The sequence below is a fragment of the Oculina patagonica genome, chromosome 12 (assembly GCF_052425735.1).
Source record: "Oculina patagonica isolate OP01 chromosome 12, crgOcupat, whole genome shotgun sequence".
Taxonomy (NCBI): Eukaryota; Metazoa; Cnidaria; class Anthozoa; order Scleractinia; family Oculinidae; genus Oculina; species Oculina patagonica.
This window is the reverse complement of record NC_135769.1, coordinates 7,216,242-7,231,924: the sequence shown is the minus strand read 5'-3', so window position 1 is coordinate 7,231,924 and position 15,683 is coordinate 7,216,242. Positions and strand designations below refer to the sequence as shown.

At 39.4% G+C, this 15,683-nt stretch overlaps 3 protein-coding genes across 3 annotated transcripts; 2 read left to right on the top strand and 1 right to left on the bottom strand.

Annotated features, from left to right (window-relative positions):
• Positions 1-212: 212 nt before the first annotated feature.
• LOC144631318 (adenosine receptor A3-like) lies at positions 213-1,889 on the bottom strand. The gene has a single exon (XM_078489726.1). It carries the CDS (start codon positions 1,496-1,498, stop codon positions 566-568), a length of 933 nt encoding a protein of 310 aa, XP_078345852.1. The 5' UTR covers positions 1,499-1,889; the 3' UTR covers positions 213-565.
• A 1,437-nt stretch (positions 1,890-3,326) lies between these two features.
• On the top strand, positions 3,327-9,680 carry LOC144631315 (solute carrier family 49 member 4-like). Its single transcript, XM_078489723.1, has 3 exons — positions 3,327-3,666; positions 6,848-7,511; positions 8,027-9,680. Exons 1-3 carry the CDS (start codon positions 3,360-3,362, stop codon positions 8,421-8,423), a joined length of 1,368 nt encoding a protein of 455 aa, XP_078345849.1. The 5' UTR covers positions 3,327-3,359; the 3' UTR covers positions 8,424-9,680.
• A 153-nt stretch (positions 9,681-9,833) lies between these two features.
• On the top strand, positions 9,834-15,140 carry LOC144631310 (solute carrier family 49 member 4 homolog). The gene is made up of 3 exons (XM_078489719.1): positions 9,834-10,412; positions 11,604-12,294; positions 13,486-15,140. The coding sequence occupies exons 1-3, from the start codon at positions 10,106-10,108 to the stop codon at positions 13,934-13,936; spliced, it is 1,449 nt and encodes a 482-aa protein (XP_078345845.1). The 5' UTR covers positions 9,834-10,105; the 3' UTR covers positions 13,937-15,140.
• The last annotated feature ends 543 nt before the right edge of the window (positions 15,141-15,683 follow it).

The window sequence follows — 15,683 nt, the reverse complement described above, 5'->3', positions numbered from 1 at the left end:
GATAAATGGCAATTATTTGTAATTGGGTTATCAGCCAAACAACTGAACCGAAATTATCAATAGCAGGTTTATACCAAAAAAAATATACGTTATAATTTTAAAATGTATGAAAATAAAACAATACTACATTAGTTTAAACAAGTTAGCTTTTTATTCGTAGTCAAATGTTATGAAACATATTTGTTACTTCTATTGAAAGAAATAACGTCTGTTTACTCATTATCTAAGCTAATTTTTAGACCGACATTTATTCTGTGTTAACATATTCTGTGGACTATGTAAATTTTCCTTTCCTGCAGTTCGTGAAGAAAAACATTTCCCAAAACTAATCGCTCTTTGAGATACGAATTTGTCACTAATGCTAAAAACCAAACGCACTTTGAAGAGGAGCTTTCTTAGTCTCGGTAGCACTGAAACGATTCAAAGAATCATGTACCTAACAGAAAAAGCTAGCCGTCTTTATTTACTCAAAACAAGGAAGCTAATCTTACGGAAATAAAGCTAACGTCTCATTTTAAGCCACACTTACTACAACTAGCTTGTTAAATGAAAAAAAAAACCCGACCTAATTTGACAAACATAAAAGCTGTTTGATTGTGTTTTTCACTTCTTGCCTTACTTCTTTGATCTTCCAGCAATAAACAACCGGGTTTAAAGACGAGTTTAAACAAATAAGAGTTGATGTTAATTCCCAACAGACATCAAGAAATGGAGAAGAACCTTGACTTGTAATTATAGCTATAACTATACTATATGGCAGATAGCAGGCCACCAATGTCACTAGAACGCAAACTGCAGCAGAAACTGTCTTTTTGTACCGTGCCAAATTCATGGTAATTCCCCCTGTTGTCGGTTGTTCTTGCTGAATATGACTTTGAACCTCAATTTGATGATGTCGAAGAAAGAGAAAGATTTTCGAGTAACAAATGGCTGAGACCAAAAGGCAAAGTGATATTATTGTGTAGTTATAAATTTTCGGGACCATGTAGTTCCAAAACGACATTGAGGCAAAAGTGATGCTGGGAATCCAAAAGAGGATAACTAACGCTCGGACTCGCCTCAGAGTTACAATGTGTCTGTATCTCACCCCCAACAACAGAGCGAGAAGTCTGTCCACACTTATTGCGGTCATTGTTGCCAAAGACACTGAAGTCAAAATTGTAAAGCTGACCGTGACCACGGCTGCAGAGTAAAAACAAACATTCAACCAGTGTTTCGCTTCCTCGATTGTGAAGAAGTAAGCATAAACCGGTTCTGTAATAAGGCCAATTAAAAGATCAGTGATTGCGAGGCAGCGATACAGAAGTTTCGATGGCGGATGAAGAGAAGACTCCTTGTGCAACGCAATTAGAATCAGCGCATTCCCTAGTATTGCAGTAATGGAGAAGAGGACGTTTACAGCCGAGAAGAAAATCCAATGCTTTCCTGACGAACGTGCTGTACAAAACAGAGCTTGAATGCTCTTGCTGTAATCTTCTTTCACCGTTAAGTTTTCCATTGTAAATTGAGATCCAAATGTAATGAAAGATAAAAATTTAACTGGGAGTTTTCATTGTTTAGTACTAAAGCACGTAAGCTTGGTCTTAGAATAATTCATGTAAGTTAAACAGGTTTTAGAAGCGTTTTTTCAGTAGGATACTCGTTAAAAATGTGCTCTTTCGCAAAACACCGTTCAGGAAGCTATCTCATGATAAATTTGTCAGATCGTATTTTTCCTCTTAACCATCTTCTTGTATGAACAATTGCCAACTGAAATACTCTGTAAAGATGTAATTAGTTTAATTTGCCCGAACCCTAACTGGGGAACCTTATCCATGCAGTTACAAAAATTAAAACTGTCAAATTGTTTTTCTCTCTGTCTATCTTCTAGGTCGATTTTGGCAGTTAAGGATGTATGATACAAACCTATTGGCGTAGAATTGGTAAGTTGACTTTGCGCCGCTAAAAAATAATTTACAATAATTTATCTCCTGGGGCTTTTTGTCATGAACATGACATTTACTGTTTAATTTTAGTTCGAGAAAGTAGCGCCTGGGGGGGGGGCCGGGGGGGGGGGGGGGGGACCCATTTTTTTTTATTGGGGGAACCCCCCCGGCTCCGCCGTCCTGCCTTGAATTGTATTTTTAATCCGCAAGTCTTTAAGTTTTAGGAAATGTTAACTTTAGCACAATAAAGACGTTTCTATTGTTTACTCTTTGTCTTGTCTTACAATATAATTTTTAAGACTTCCTTTCTTCTCGTGTCACCAACTGACAGAGTGTTACTTCTAACAGTTAAAATTACCGAAACCGAATAATATTTTATAACTTCATGTTCAAGAAAAAAAGGGTATGTGCAAAAAACTAGCTAGTCATGCATGAAGCAACCGAATCGATCAGTTGATGTTCAAAATGAATGTTAATGTTGCAAAACTGCATGAAAAGCTACCTTAAAATGTTTTCACGTTGTATTTACGAATAATGCGATAATACAAATAAGGAAGTTTCAACATAAAAAGAAAAAAAAAGAAAATAATAATAATACAAAAACCTTGTTCCGTTCCAGTAAACTTCCTGTCAAACGGGTTCCGAGTTAGCACAAGAGACAATTACGAATATGAAAATTATGCTACTTTTTCTAAAAAAGTATTTTTTTTTAGTTTCATCATGAAATGGGACTTTTTTCAAGTCAGTTAGATCCCCCGGTCTTGCATTTGCGTTTGGTTTGCTTCAGACTCCAACCTCTAGCAAAAGGCCAATTCCGATATATTAATATCCTAACTTGGCTCCGAGGCTTGGAATGGCCTATTGGGACGACACAATCTTTACTTCCGGTTTGTTCAGTCCTTTAAAAGACGAACGAGGCAGTGTTGCGGTAACCTTCTCTCCCCTCCCTCAGACGAATGAAAACAGACTGAACCATGGATAGAATTTGAAAATATTCAATCTTAGAAACCAATTATGTCATTACTCTGGTAATGTTCCCTACAAAAATTCAAAAAATGGCCGATTATGCTAGCCGTGAGTGCCACTTTTATTATAGAAAGTGCAAAAACTTTGCTCGTTTTTCCAAATTATGCCAAACATTATGCTAGCACAATCGATGAGGGCCTAATTATGCCTCAAAAAAAGATCTGATCTTTACAACAAAAACTAAAATACATAGACTGCAGTTCCAATATCTAAAAGAGATCTTCTCCAGTTTGCAGGAACCGAAAGACTGTCAAATCAGGACGTTCGTAGAGAAAAGAATTTTTTGAAGAGCCCAGATCGCGTGACAGTGCGAATATATTACCTCACGTGATCTATGAGATCACGTGAGGTAAAATTTTTTCTGGATGCGGATCACTGCCTAGGAAACCCTCGGTTTAAAACACGGAGATGGATGAATCAAAAGAAAATTCTTCCCTTTTGGAACACAATCAAGGATCCTCTTCTACCAAAAAATCAACAGCATCGCCAGCTAGAGTACAATGTAAGGTTTACAAGCGGAGATGGTATGTTCTGTCCGTATTCACGGCTTCGGCGTTTATTTTCAATATGGCGTGGAACACATGGGGGCCGATTCAAGAGCCGACCAAACTTGCTTTCGGATGGACAGATTTTGATATTCTTTTACTTACATCTTGGACTCCGATCTCATTCATCGTGTCTTCGTTACCACTAACCTGGCTAATGGATTCAAAAGGTTGGTGAGTTTTTTTAGCCGGCCCGCGAAGCACAGGTAATTTGCCTGATGAATCAATCGATGTATTCCACAATTGATTCTACAGTTGTTTCAATATCCACTGTTGAATCAAACGCGTATGATTTCACAGAAATCAGCTGAAGAATCAAGCGCTTGAATGCGGCATATTCGAAGAATCAAATGTTCATTTGTGGAATCACACGTGAAATTATTATTTTGTTCATGCGAGGAATCAAACGTTTTCGAGAAACAATGTGAAGAATCATGTGCGGAAAACATGAAATCTCGTGTAGAATCATACGGTGAATTCGAAGAACCAAATAGCCATTAAAATTTTGGAGAATATCATAAGTTTATGTTTATTAAAAAAAAACACTTTGTGGCTTTTTTTGCTGAGTTATCAGTCACAAAGTAGGTAAGTATGTTATGTAAAAAGTTACCCCTGCTTTGAGCGAGCCACTGTTTCCGCATAAGCTGCAGCAGTGGGCATAGGTCTCCTGAGTAGTGTACTCGTCTGGAACATCCATTAATCTTCGATGGTTAACAGTGAAGTTCCGGTGAGTTATAAGGACTACAAACCTGCAACACTTGTGGTACCATCTATGCTGTCCATGTCATCACTGAGCATGCGTGCATATAAACAAATGAGATATTTCCTCTGAGCATTAATAGGTGCGTAAAGGTACCCTTCTATCAGTTGCGTGAATGATATTGCGTACACAATTTGGCTGAATCAAATCCAAACAATTCTACGCATGGTTGTAAACTTAGGAAATAAATCGTGTGATTCTGCAAAGGATTGCCTCGAAGAATAATTGTATTATATAGAGATATTTTAGCCTGTTGTTTGATTCTACATACCTGTGTAATAAGTCACTGATTTAGTTGAAGCCATCGCATTTTAATATTTCCCGGTCTCGGAGGCACGAATGAAAATTACCGCATTTTACGGATTACTGCAGTGCTGGCTCAATTTCCTGATGTAAGTATTGTGGACACAAAGTGCAGGTAGACAGTGAAGGTAACAGACTAAGGACTGGCGAAGGAGTTCTGATTATTTTATTGATATATGGGGGTAAAGTGCGAATGGTAATAAGAGGAGCTTTCCACTGCTGACTTTCATCGCGCAAACGCTGCCGACAAGCAGCATTGGGCGGATTGTCTTCCTTTAATAGAATCAAACATTCATCTGTTGAATCAAGCATTGGAATAAATATTCATTTGACAAACCACCTGAAGAATCAGGCATATAATTCATTGGAAAGTCAAATGCATGCGGTAGGTTGAAAAAAATTAGAATGTATAGGCATGCAGCAGCTTTCGCTCTGTTTCGTGAAGTATTCCACGCTTTATTTACATTACTGTTTGCATGTTTAGTAGCTACTGTAGTTTATATAAAGACTCAAACAACTGTGTAGCCGCACAGTCAAGTGGTAAGTGCCTCGCTTCTGTAGCCATGCGTTCTTGGGTAACATATTTTAATTGTTTTGATGGCGAAATATATTCTCTGTAAAACTGCAGCTGGTCGATTTTGTCATCCCGCTTGATTCTACAGACAATTCAAGCAGAGGAAATCGAGAAGGTTGGAATTACCGGTATACGGAAGATAAAGTTATCGATGGTTAAACGTAGTAGGAAAATGACCTGGAGGGGAATTGAAAAGATTCGAGATAGCGGAAGGTTTGAATTATCGGGATACAACTGGATTTATTTTAACTATTTTACAGGATACACAATTTTTATTTTCCGAATACAATGGCGATGTATTCTTCTTTTGCGGAGAATGATAAGTAATAATACGTGTGATTCCCGCTTGATTCCACAGACCTGTGAAATACACTAGATCGTTAGTGTTTGATTCTACACACAACAAAATTATTTCCGAATACAATGACATATTCTACTATTGTGGAGAATCATAAAGAATAATTCGTATGATTCTACAACTGTGCCGAACCAAACGCAAGAATCAAATGTGTGATTCGTCAGGCAAATTACCTGTGAAGGCAAGCGATCACCAACAAGACCTTGTCGGGACGGTACACAACAGATTCCCTTGGGTTTTTTTTTTCTCCACTGGTCGCACTCATCTCCTGATTGAAAGCTTCAGAGAAGGAAAGAGCTAATACCTCCTTACTTCTCTTATCTATATTTTTTTCTGGGTTAAATATTGGCGTTCTAAAGTCGCATGATACGTAGCAGCAAACTGGTTTCAGTTTAAATACTGTTGATTTAATTTTAAATTACACGTACAATGCATGACGGGTTTTGGTTTTCGTTTGCAATAATTAGATCCTGAACACGGGTAAATAAACGACATTTTAGTTTCTGACGGTCTCCAGTCATGATCGTCACGGGGTAAGCATTGCGTGACCACATCAAAAGAGCTTAGTTTGTCAAGCCCTAAGGGGACTCCCCCACGCTATGGAGTTTAATAACTGCTCATGAAGTTGACTGTTTTTCAAATTGCTATAAAAATAACCGAAGCCATAAACATCATAGCAGCAAATTATTTAAAATGGAGACAGAACAATAAAAACTCACAAAATAAAAATAATGCACCTATTGTTAAGTTGCAGGGGGGGGGGGGGATAGGTAAGCATCTTCCCCTGGTGGGGAATTGTGACAATTTTAGTGGACTTCTGAACAGATTTTTTTGAAGTTGAGTTTCTTATTCGACCATATACAAATGCCCCATGGTGTAGCAATCGAACAGAAAAGTTTAAAATGCCTTTCCTATGCCCTGCCTCCCACGCCCCCCCCCCCCCCCGCCCAGCTTAATACTGATAGGTGCTTGCATATAACCACTTTTGCAACAAGTAGTAGATAAAATATGAGCGGGAGATCTGTATGGGCAGTTACAATGGCGAGCCGATAGGCTAGCCATTGTAAACGCCCATACAGATCGGACGCGAATATTTTATTCTACTTGTGAAATGAAAACAATAAATTGAATGCAAATTATTGTTACGCGAATCAGTAGAGATCCGTATCAAAAGTGAATGAATACTAATCAGCTGAGCAGGAGTTTGTATCAAAAGTTAATTCTATTGATTGATTTGTATGGGGGTTTACAGCTGTGTACATGTAATCTGAATACTGTGCTGGGATTGGTTTGCACCCTCATGAATTATCAATGGATTTTACAAGTAAACTTACCAATGCCACCTTTCTTCATTAGGTCTGAGAGTATCTGTGCTTTTAATATCCTTCCTGTCAGTGCTTGGCAAGGCCCTTCAAGTTATACAATTTCATGACAAGAAAGTTCGAGCCATTTTCATCCACATTGGCCAGTTCTTTGTCATGTCTGGAGCACCAGTATCTATGGGGGGGCCGCCTCTGGTGTCTGCGACATGGTTCCCTCCTAATGAACGCACCACGGCAACTGCCATTGGGACATTGGCTGGATATTTTGGAATCGCCATTGCGTTTGCTGTCGGACCTGCCATGGTACCTAACGAGGTTGCGCCAACCAATGGCAGCAATTTATCAATTTCAAAACGTGCCGATCATAATTTAATACAGTACACATATTTTGAACTTGGATTATGTGTTGTTGTATTTTTGTGTGCGCTTATGTATTTCCCTGCAAGGCCACCTCTTCCTCCCAGTCTCTCCTCCTCAACACATACACTGAGCACCAGTGCATCACTCAAACAAGCCATGAGAAACTGCAAGCTCTTGCCGTTGGCAGCAATGACAGGTTTAACTTATGGCATTTATTTTGGCTGGTTGTCCATGCTGGATGTTTTCCTGGCCAAGTTTCATGTAGATGCTAACACTGCTGGATGGCTGGGCTGTGCCGCTACATTAGCTGGAGTGGTTTCTGGGATCACATTAGCCAGGTAATTAAATAACAACTTTTCTGTACATCATTACAGTTTCAATCAGCCATTTAGCAAGACTTAAATATCTTTTTTGCCAGCCCAAGGCTTCTAGTCTTGCAAAAACAAATTGAGAATGACAGGTGCGCAGCATTGCATAAAGACTGCAAGACATATTTTTCGAAGGACCATAATTTCACCACCCTTCTCTTCACCAGAGTGTTTGGTGGGGACAGGTGGTTGGGTATACTGGCAAAATATACCTCCTACAGGATTTATGCACTTGTGAGCACTGCTGATAAGCTGTTTGCTAGGTTCCTTAAGTCTCAAAAAGAGATTTGTCATTTCCAACATGAAACCAGTGTGCATTTATTTAAGGTATTCTCGACTATGTCGTCCTAACTACAACATGCTTTGATGGCCCAAGTACGAAGCACAATTGAGGCTTAATTAAGAAATTAAAGCCAGGGAGAAAGGGGGCCCACAACTATAATATGATTGTTATTATACTCAGACAGCTAAGCTTTTGTTTACAGGTGTGCAGACTGTGTCAAACACAAAACTAAACAGTTATTGGTGCTACTCTTGACGCTCTCCACAATATCCCAACTGGTTTTCAGTTTATCCTGTGCAGAAATCTTACCATCCACAAAACCACTTTTATACAGCTCCATCATCTTTGGCGGTTTCGTCTACAATGGCACTTTGCCACTGTTTTTTGAACTTGCAATGGAAAGCGTCTATCCAGTTGGCGAAGGCATAGCTGGTGGCATTTTAATCGCAGCTGGAAATGTGGTGCTATTATTGTTCTACATTGCTTTTATGCTTCCACATTCTGATGTAAGATGGATGAACTGGGTGACAGTTGCGATTCTCGGAGTTTGTGCTATAGGGTTACTATGTTATAAAGAACAGTATACGTACACGCCTTGATTTAGACACTGATGAAAATGTAGACCCCATCAATAAACGCTTATCTGACCCTTTATACCTAGCCATCCACAAGTTCTTAATTAATACTTGCCTTGATTTTAGACACTGATTAAACATGACAGATCCTTTTAATAAATGCTAATTATTTAACCAAAAAAGCCTTCCATGGGAGCGGTATGAATATCTTTTGGAACAACACAATATACCTGAGTACCAGCTTCCTGGGTGAGGCTTCTGTATCTAATATTTTTTCCCCGGGGGGGACTCCCATATGAAACGGACGGGGATGCTCGTCGGAAATTTTGAAAAGAACCCCTAAAAGAGACCAATCTGGGTGTGGCTTAAGCCTTTCTTGACCCCTAAAAGATACCAAAAAACTAAGAATGGAGTTTATATTTGTATATTTCTTCGTGTGTAACCCTAAACGAGACCATTATGGCTAAAAATATTGGCGTTTTGGGCATTTTTTCCCGGAACACCCTAAGCGAGACCAAAAGTCCGAAATTTACACCCCTAAGCGAGACGACGAGCATCCCCGTCACTTTCATATGCGAGTCCCCCCCCCGGGATTTTTTCTGGATTGACTTTGTTGGGCTGCAAGCATATAAAACACGAGGAAGTATAAAAACTCTTCTCTGACATATTATTTTCTATTTACTTCTTATATAAAAGGAAGCCTTGAGCCAAGTGGTCCATACTTGCCGGAGCTCATTCCGGATTCTGTAGCATAAAGCGGCTAGGAATATTCCTATTCCCCCCTGAATGGGATGCTAGTCCATCCCAGGGTATCCCCCAGCATTCATGACGCTGGTGGAGAGAGGCACTATGAGAGTAAAGTGTCTTGCCCAACAACACTACACAAGGACCCTGGCAAGTACTCGAAACCAGGACCGCTCGATCGGGAGTCTGCTCGATCTGAGTCGCCGCGCCTCCCACGATATACAAGAGATTATTGCCTGAGGTCCCTTGGTATCAACTAAGCAAATAGAGAAAAGTGAGGTTCTTTATTGGAAGAGCCAAGGGTGATATTCTCCCTGAGCTTGTGACAGTTAAAAATTACCCATATATGATGCATACCCTTATTAAATTACAACACCACAGAAATAGAACATGATATGCTCTTCATGAACAAAGGACAAATGAAAGGAATATTTAATTTTGACATATCTTTTAAGTTAATCTCCAAAATATATCCAAGACCCATAGTTGGTTAAAACTGCAGCATATATACCCAGAAAAAAATAACCTGTTTACCACACACCCTATCCCTGACTGACACTTCACATTTATCTAAAATAATAATAATAATAATAATAATAATAATAATAATAATAATAATAATAATAATAAAAGCTTTTATTTATACACGATAAAAGAAACGCTGTGTTCCAATACAAACCTTTATAAGTTCGATATTTGTAACACAATATGTGCATCTTACCAACAAGATTTATGCTCGTGTTGACTTGCCAGCCGTTGGACCGTGCGAGGTCGTCCATTTTGAGCTCCGTCGTTAGTGTGACAGCTTAAAATGTGGTATTGTGTGACAGCTTTGAAAGCGTATTGTGTGACGTTTTGATTGTGCAATCGACAGGTATGACGTAATCAAATATAACCAGCGCAATACAATACCGGCAAATACAGATTCTCGATGGCATTTGAGCCGTCTCTGATTTGCGGGAATGGTTGAATCAAACGAAAATTCTCCACTTTTAGGAAACGATTTAGGAGTTTCTTCTACCAACACAACAACAGTATCGACAACTAGAGTACAATGTAAGGTTTACAAGCGAAGATGGTATGTCTTGTTCGTATTCACGGCTGAGGCGTTTGTTTACAACCTGGCATGGAATACATGGGGGCCGATCCAAGAGCCGAGCAAAATTGCTTACGGGTGGACAGATTTTAACATTCTCTTGCTTACTTCATGGGCGGCGATCGGACTTCTTGCGACTTCATTTCCACTGACTTGGTTGATGGATTCAAAAGGTTTGTGTTTTCTTGCACTCGATCCGACACGCACGCAGGTCAGGTCAAAACACATTGATCCCGAATTTTTCTCTTTATTTCTCTATCTGATTCAACCGATCCAAACAGGAACAGCAGCAATAGCTATACCCTTACACCTAAATTTGCTATTCTACGGGTTTTTCTTGCTTCAATTTCTTGATTAGATTTAAAAATCAAATGAAATTTCGCAATCGAAATCCCGGGATTCAAAGTGGTCCAAAGTACAAAAGCACTGGCGCGGCATGTCCTTTGTTTATCTGATTTATTAATCGTAATTAAACTCAAAATAGAAATGCTGATTTTGTATGGACGTCTCGGTTTCTGGTGGTTTCCATAGCTTAGCCTGCGCCGAAGACGAAACCTAACCGTAATGCCGGGGTAAGAGTACGTATGCGACGTAGGCCACCTTTGCTTCGCTGCCGCGAAAAGTGTTGTTGCGTTGCGTGACGACTGACCGAAAGACACCCTGAGGGGATTCCCCCTCGGAATGGAGTATGAAGTGGATATGAATCACTGTTGATCAATCTGTATATAAAAAAATTACTGGCCATGAGCAATGTATTAATAATTGAATACAAATTTAAAATGAAGCTCAAGAAAATTGTTATTTTATTGAACCTATGCCCCGAGGTAGAAGTTAACAATTTTGTTCGAGCCTCTTGCAAACTTACCAGCATAAGATTGTAAAGTGAGTGTCCAACATTAATATGGGGTGGAGTGGGAAGGGGTACCGTATTTATTCGAGTCTGGGCGCTTATTAAATTTTCACCATTTTTAGAAAGTATTATGTTTATTTTACAAGAAAACAATGTATAATAACTAACTGTGAAGGTGTACGAAAACTGAATTTTAAGTGTTCATTGAAAAACTAGGTCTTCAGGATAGTCTCTTAGTAGTACTTAGTCAATTTTAATTTCAACTTCAACAATAATCAACATTCCTTTTGTGCCCTCATTTTAGAGGGGTGGGGGGTGGGCGCTAATTCGAGGCTGGGCGCTTATTAACTTTTCCTACCTACAGGGTGGGCGCTTATTCGAGGTTGGGCGCTTAATCGAATAAATACGGTATTTTAAAACGATTTTTCCCCAACTACTTTTGTCTCGGGTTTTTTTTAGCAATAAAATCACTTTTACTACAAAGTTACTCACTGGTGTAACCTTTCTCCATTAGGTCTGAGGGTATCTGTGCTTCTAATAGCCTTTTTGTCAGTGCTTGGCAAGGGCCTTCAAGTTATACCATTCGATGATAAGAAAGTGCGAACAATTTTCCTCAACTTGGGCCAGTTCCTTGTCATGGCTGGCGGACCAGTAGCCATCGGGGCACCGCCCCTCGTGTCTGCGACATGGTTCCCTTCAAGTGAACGCACCACTGCCACTGCCATTGGGACATTAGCTGGATATTTTGGAATCGCCATTGCATTTGCTGTCGGCCCTGCCATGGTACCCAATGTGGCTGTACCATTGACCAATGTCAGCAATTCATCCATTCCTGATAGCATTGAAACTCTAGCAAAAATAACTGATCACCAATTAAGAAAGTACACATACTTTGAACTCGGATTATGCACAGTTGTATTTTTGTGTGTGCTTCTGTACTTTCCTTCAAGGCCACCACTTCCTCCAAGTCTCACCTCCTCAACATCTCATGGACTGAGTACCAAAGCTTCAGTTAAACGAGTCATTAAGAATCGCCAGTTCTTGGTGTTAGCAACAATGACTGGTTTAACTTTTGGCATTTATTTTGGCTGGTTGTCCATGCTGGATGTTTTCCTGGCCAAGTTTGACATTGATGCTAACACTGCTGGATGGCTGGGCTGTGCTGCTACGTTAGCTGGGGTGGTTTCTGGGATCGCATTAGCCAGGTAATTTAAAAAGTAATTTTTTTGAGATTCCAGTGGCCGACAGGAGTTAGAACCTGGCTAGTTTTTTAAATGTGTGATGTCTCCTTACCCAGCTGTGGTGGCCTAAATTATGATTAATTCACTGGACTCATGATTGATCCCTGGCTGGGGTCATCATAGGTGCAGATGTACACAGGCTAGTTAGTCACTGTGTCCAGTTCTGGGTAGGGGGGGGGGACTCTTCGAAAATTTGTGTGGGGTGTACAGCATGCTTCCTGAGACCCTTACCGTATTTCAGACCAAAATATATGATGTTTCATACTCTATTTTAGACCTGACCTATACCTGCCAACTTTTTCTGGGTCAAAGGCGTGAGATTTTTATCTTAAAAGTGCCAGGATTTCCAAAGACGATACGACAATGTCTGAAGTTTTCCGAAGACATCCGAATACGTTCCGAACATCTACCGATCCCAGTACCTGGACGTGTTTTGCTAAACACGACCTCATTCCCAATGCTTTTTTTCGTCAAAACTCTGTCATTTCGGGAAAGGTATCGCCATTTACTCATTTTACATGGAGTTTTATTTTCTCACACTGGTTTGAGATTACATTTTTGGAAAATGTGTCATTTTTGGTTGTAATAACTCACATTTTTCGACTAGGCGTGAGAAATTGGTTCGTAAGCGTGAGTTCAGTTGGCGTGAGATCGAAGTTTTCAACTCGTAGGCGTGAGACTCACGCCCAAGGCGTGAGAGTTGGCAGGTATACTGACCCCAAAATTGATGTCCTACTTCAGACCAAAATGGCTCGCAAACTATACCCTGTAGTGCCACTTATACCTAACTAGCTTGTGTAAGGGACATAACTGTATTCCGCCCCTGTGTCCCAGAGGTCAACCTATGAACCATTGAATTTCTGTTTCAGATAAATGTTTTGTGGCTCAAAGTGACCAGGAGTATCTACTCTTCCCTGGATGGGATACTAGTTCCTCACAGGGTAACACACCAGCATTTAGTCGCTGGTGAGGATGATCAAAAGGTCTGGGTTCAAGCCCTGGCTTTGAAGGGGGGAAGTAATACTTCTAGTTGCTCCATTCTACAGAAGCCAGAGTTGCATTCCAAAACTGATAAGTCATTTGACCACTCTGATTCCTAGGACTGGAATATATTGAAACTTAGTTTGTACTTATGCTTGATTTCATTATTTTTAGGTGCGCCGACTATGTCAAACACAGAACTAAACAGTTATTGGTGCTACTCTTGGCGCTGTCCACGATATCCCAACTGGTTTTCAGTTTCTCTTGTTCAGGCATCTTGCCATCAACAAAACCACTTCTTTACGGCTCCATCATCTTTGGTGGTTTGGTCTACAATGGCACATTGCCACTATTTTTTGAACTTGCAATGGAAAGCGTCTATCCAGTTGGCGAAGGCATAGCTGGTGGTATATTAGTCACTGCAGGAAATGTTGTGTTATTGTTGTTCTACGTCGCTTTTATGCTGCCGCATTCTGATGTAAGATGGATGAACTGGGTGACGGTATCTGGACTCGGAGTTTGTGTTATAGGGCTGTGTCTTTATCAAGAAAAGTATACACGTCTGGATTTAGACACTGATGAGAATATAGATCCTATTAATAAACGCTTATCTGACCCTATTTAGGGTTCCACAAGTTCTTGGAGATGATGTGGTTGATTACCAGTACATTATGTTATCAACAATAATTATTATGGTTCTGTGAGAGCAAGGACTTATATTTTTATTATGCAATTTATAAATAACAGTGACGTCTTGGCCACTTGACGTTATTCGTGAATAATAGATTGGGGCAAAAGTAATGAACACACATCTGTCAATTATGGACTCTGATACCTGTGTGCATAGACATATACATACACCTGAAAGATAATCAACAAGTTACCAAAATGGGTATCTATTTGTCAGCCTTTTGAATTACAAGGATGAATACAATATTTTAAAATTTTCAAAAAACTTCTCAGCATTTTTTTTTAAAAGCTTTCCTCATTGTTATTTCATTTTTATTTATAAATCAGAAACGAATTATTAATAAGGCAACAGGTTGAAACCTGGGTCATTAAGGGGTAATGAGAGTATGAATTAAATGTATGACAAATAAAGGCATTTAATAAAATTGAAAATATAAATAAGGACAGTCATTTACAATTGCTCTATAGCTCAACCATGGTTGAGAGCAATTTTAGAATTAGCAAATATTATGCTCATTTTCGTAGAACAAAGCTTACATGAATATGTAATAAATCGTGTTTCCTCAGTATCGATTCATTTTTCGTGTAAAACGGTAATTGCATGGGATGGGTCACATTATAAAGAAGGCTGTTATCTCAGATTCATAAAAAAGTATCGGAACTCCTACCTTTTTAGCTCATTCTCAAGAATGAGGTATTAGAGTCATACAGATGTTGACGGAAGTTGTTTTGCACGCGTGTGCGTGTACCAAAATTGTGTGGACGGAAGTTGTAGAACGGAAGTAATTTTACATGCTACCCTTCCCCCCTTAGTAACGTCAAAAATAACTTCAATAAAGCTCAGATGCAAATGTGAAAAGAAATGAAATCCTTGTATAGGGTAATAAATAAATTTAGATGAAATCACAATTTCGGAACTGTCTACAATGAACCAAAGATAAAGCTACGTCAACTCTCTTAATTGTAGTAATGCACGACCCGCACGCGTCGTTATTACAAAAATTTATCAAATGTAAATTTTCATTTTTTTCTTTTCTAAGACCCCTCAACATGTCTTCGACCCTGACCCCAATCTGTCTACGTCCAAGAGAAAGTATAAAGAGCGATCTAAAAAATAAAATATTCAATGGAATTTTTTGGTACGTTTGAAGCAGAGTTGGTTTTAGCTGGTGACGTGACGCAGCTGATGTTCACCCGCACGCGACCCTGCACGCATTTCTGTTCGTGCACAATGAACCAAAAATAAAATTACGTCAACTCTCTTTTTAGAAATGCACGATCTGCGCACGTGGCAAAATTAGTATCAAATATCTATTTTTTAGCTCTTTCTAAAAGAATGAGTATTATAGTGGATCAGATGTGGACGGAAGCGGTTGTCGTCCAGCGCGTGGGCAAAAAATGTGTGGACAAAAAATGTGTGGACGGAAGTTGTAGAACGGAAGTAATTTTACATGCTACCCCTCCCCCCTAATGTGAAAAGAAACGAAATCCTTTTATAGTTTAATAAATAAATTCACATCAAAACACAATTTCGGAACTTTTAAAAAGGGAAACGTGTATCAAAAAGTCGAAATGTTGACAACCTGGGGGTTCATTTTATCATGTGCTGACACGTAATCAAGGTTCATTTTAACGTGCGCTGTTACACGCAATGAAGTCCCGCCAGGCAACCGGAAGTAAAT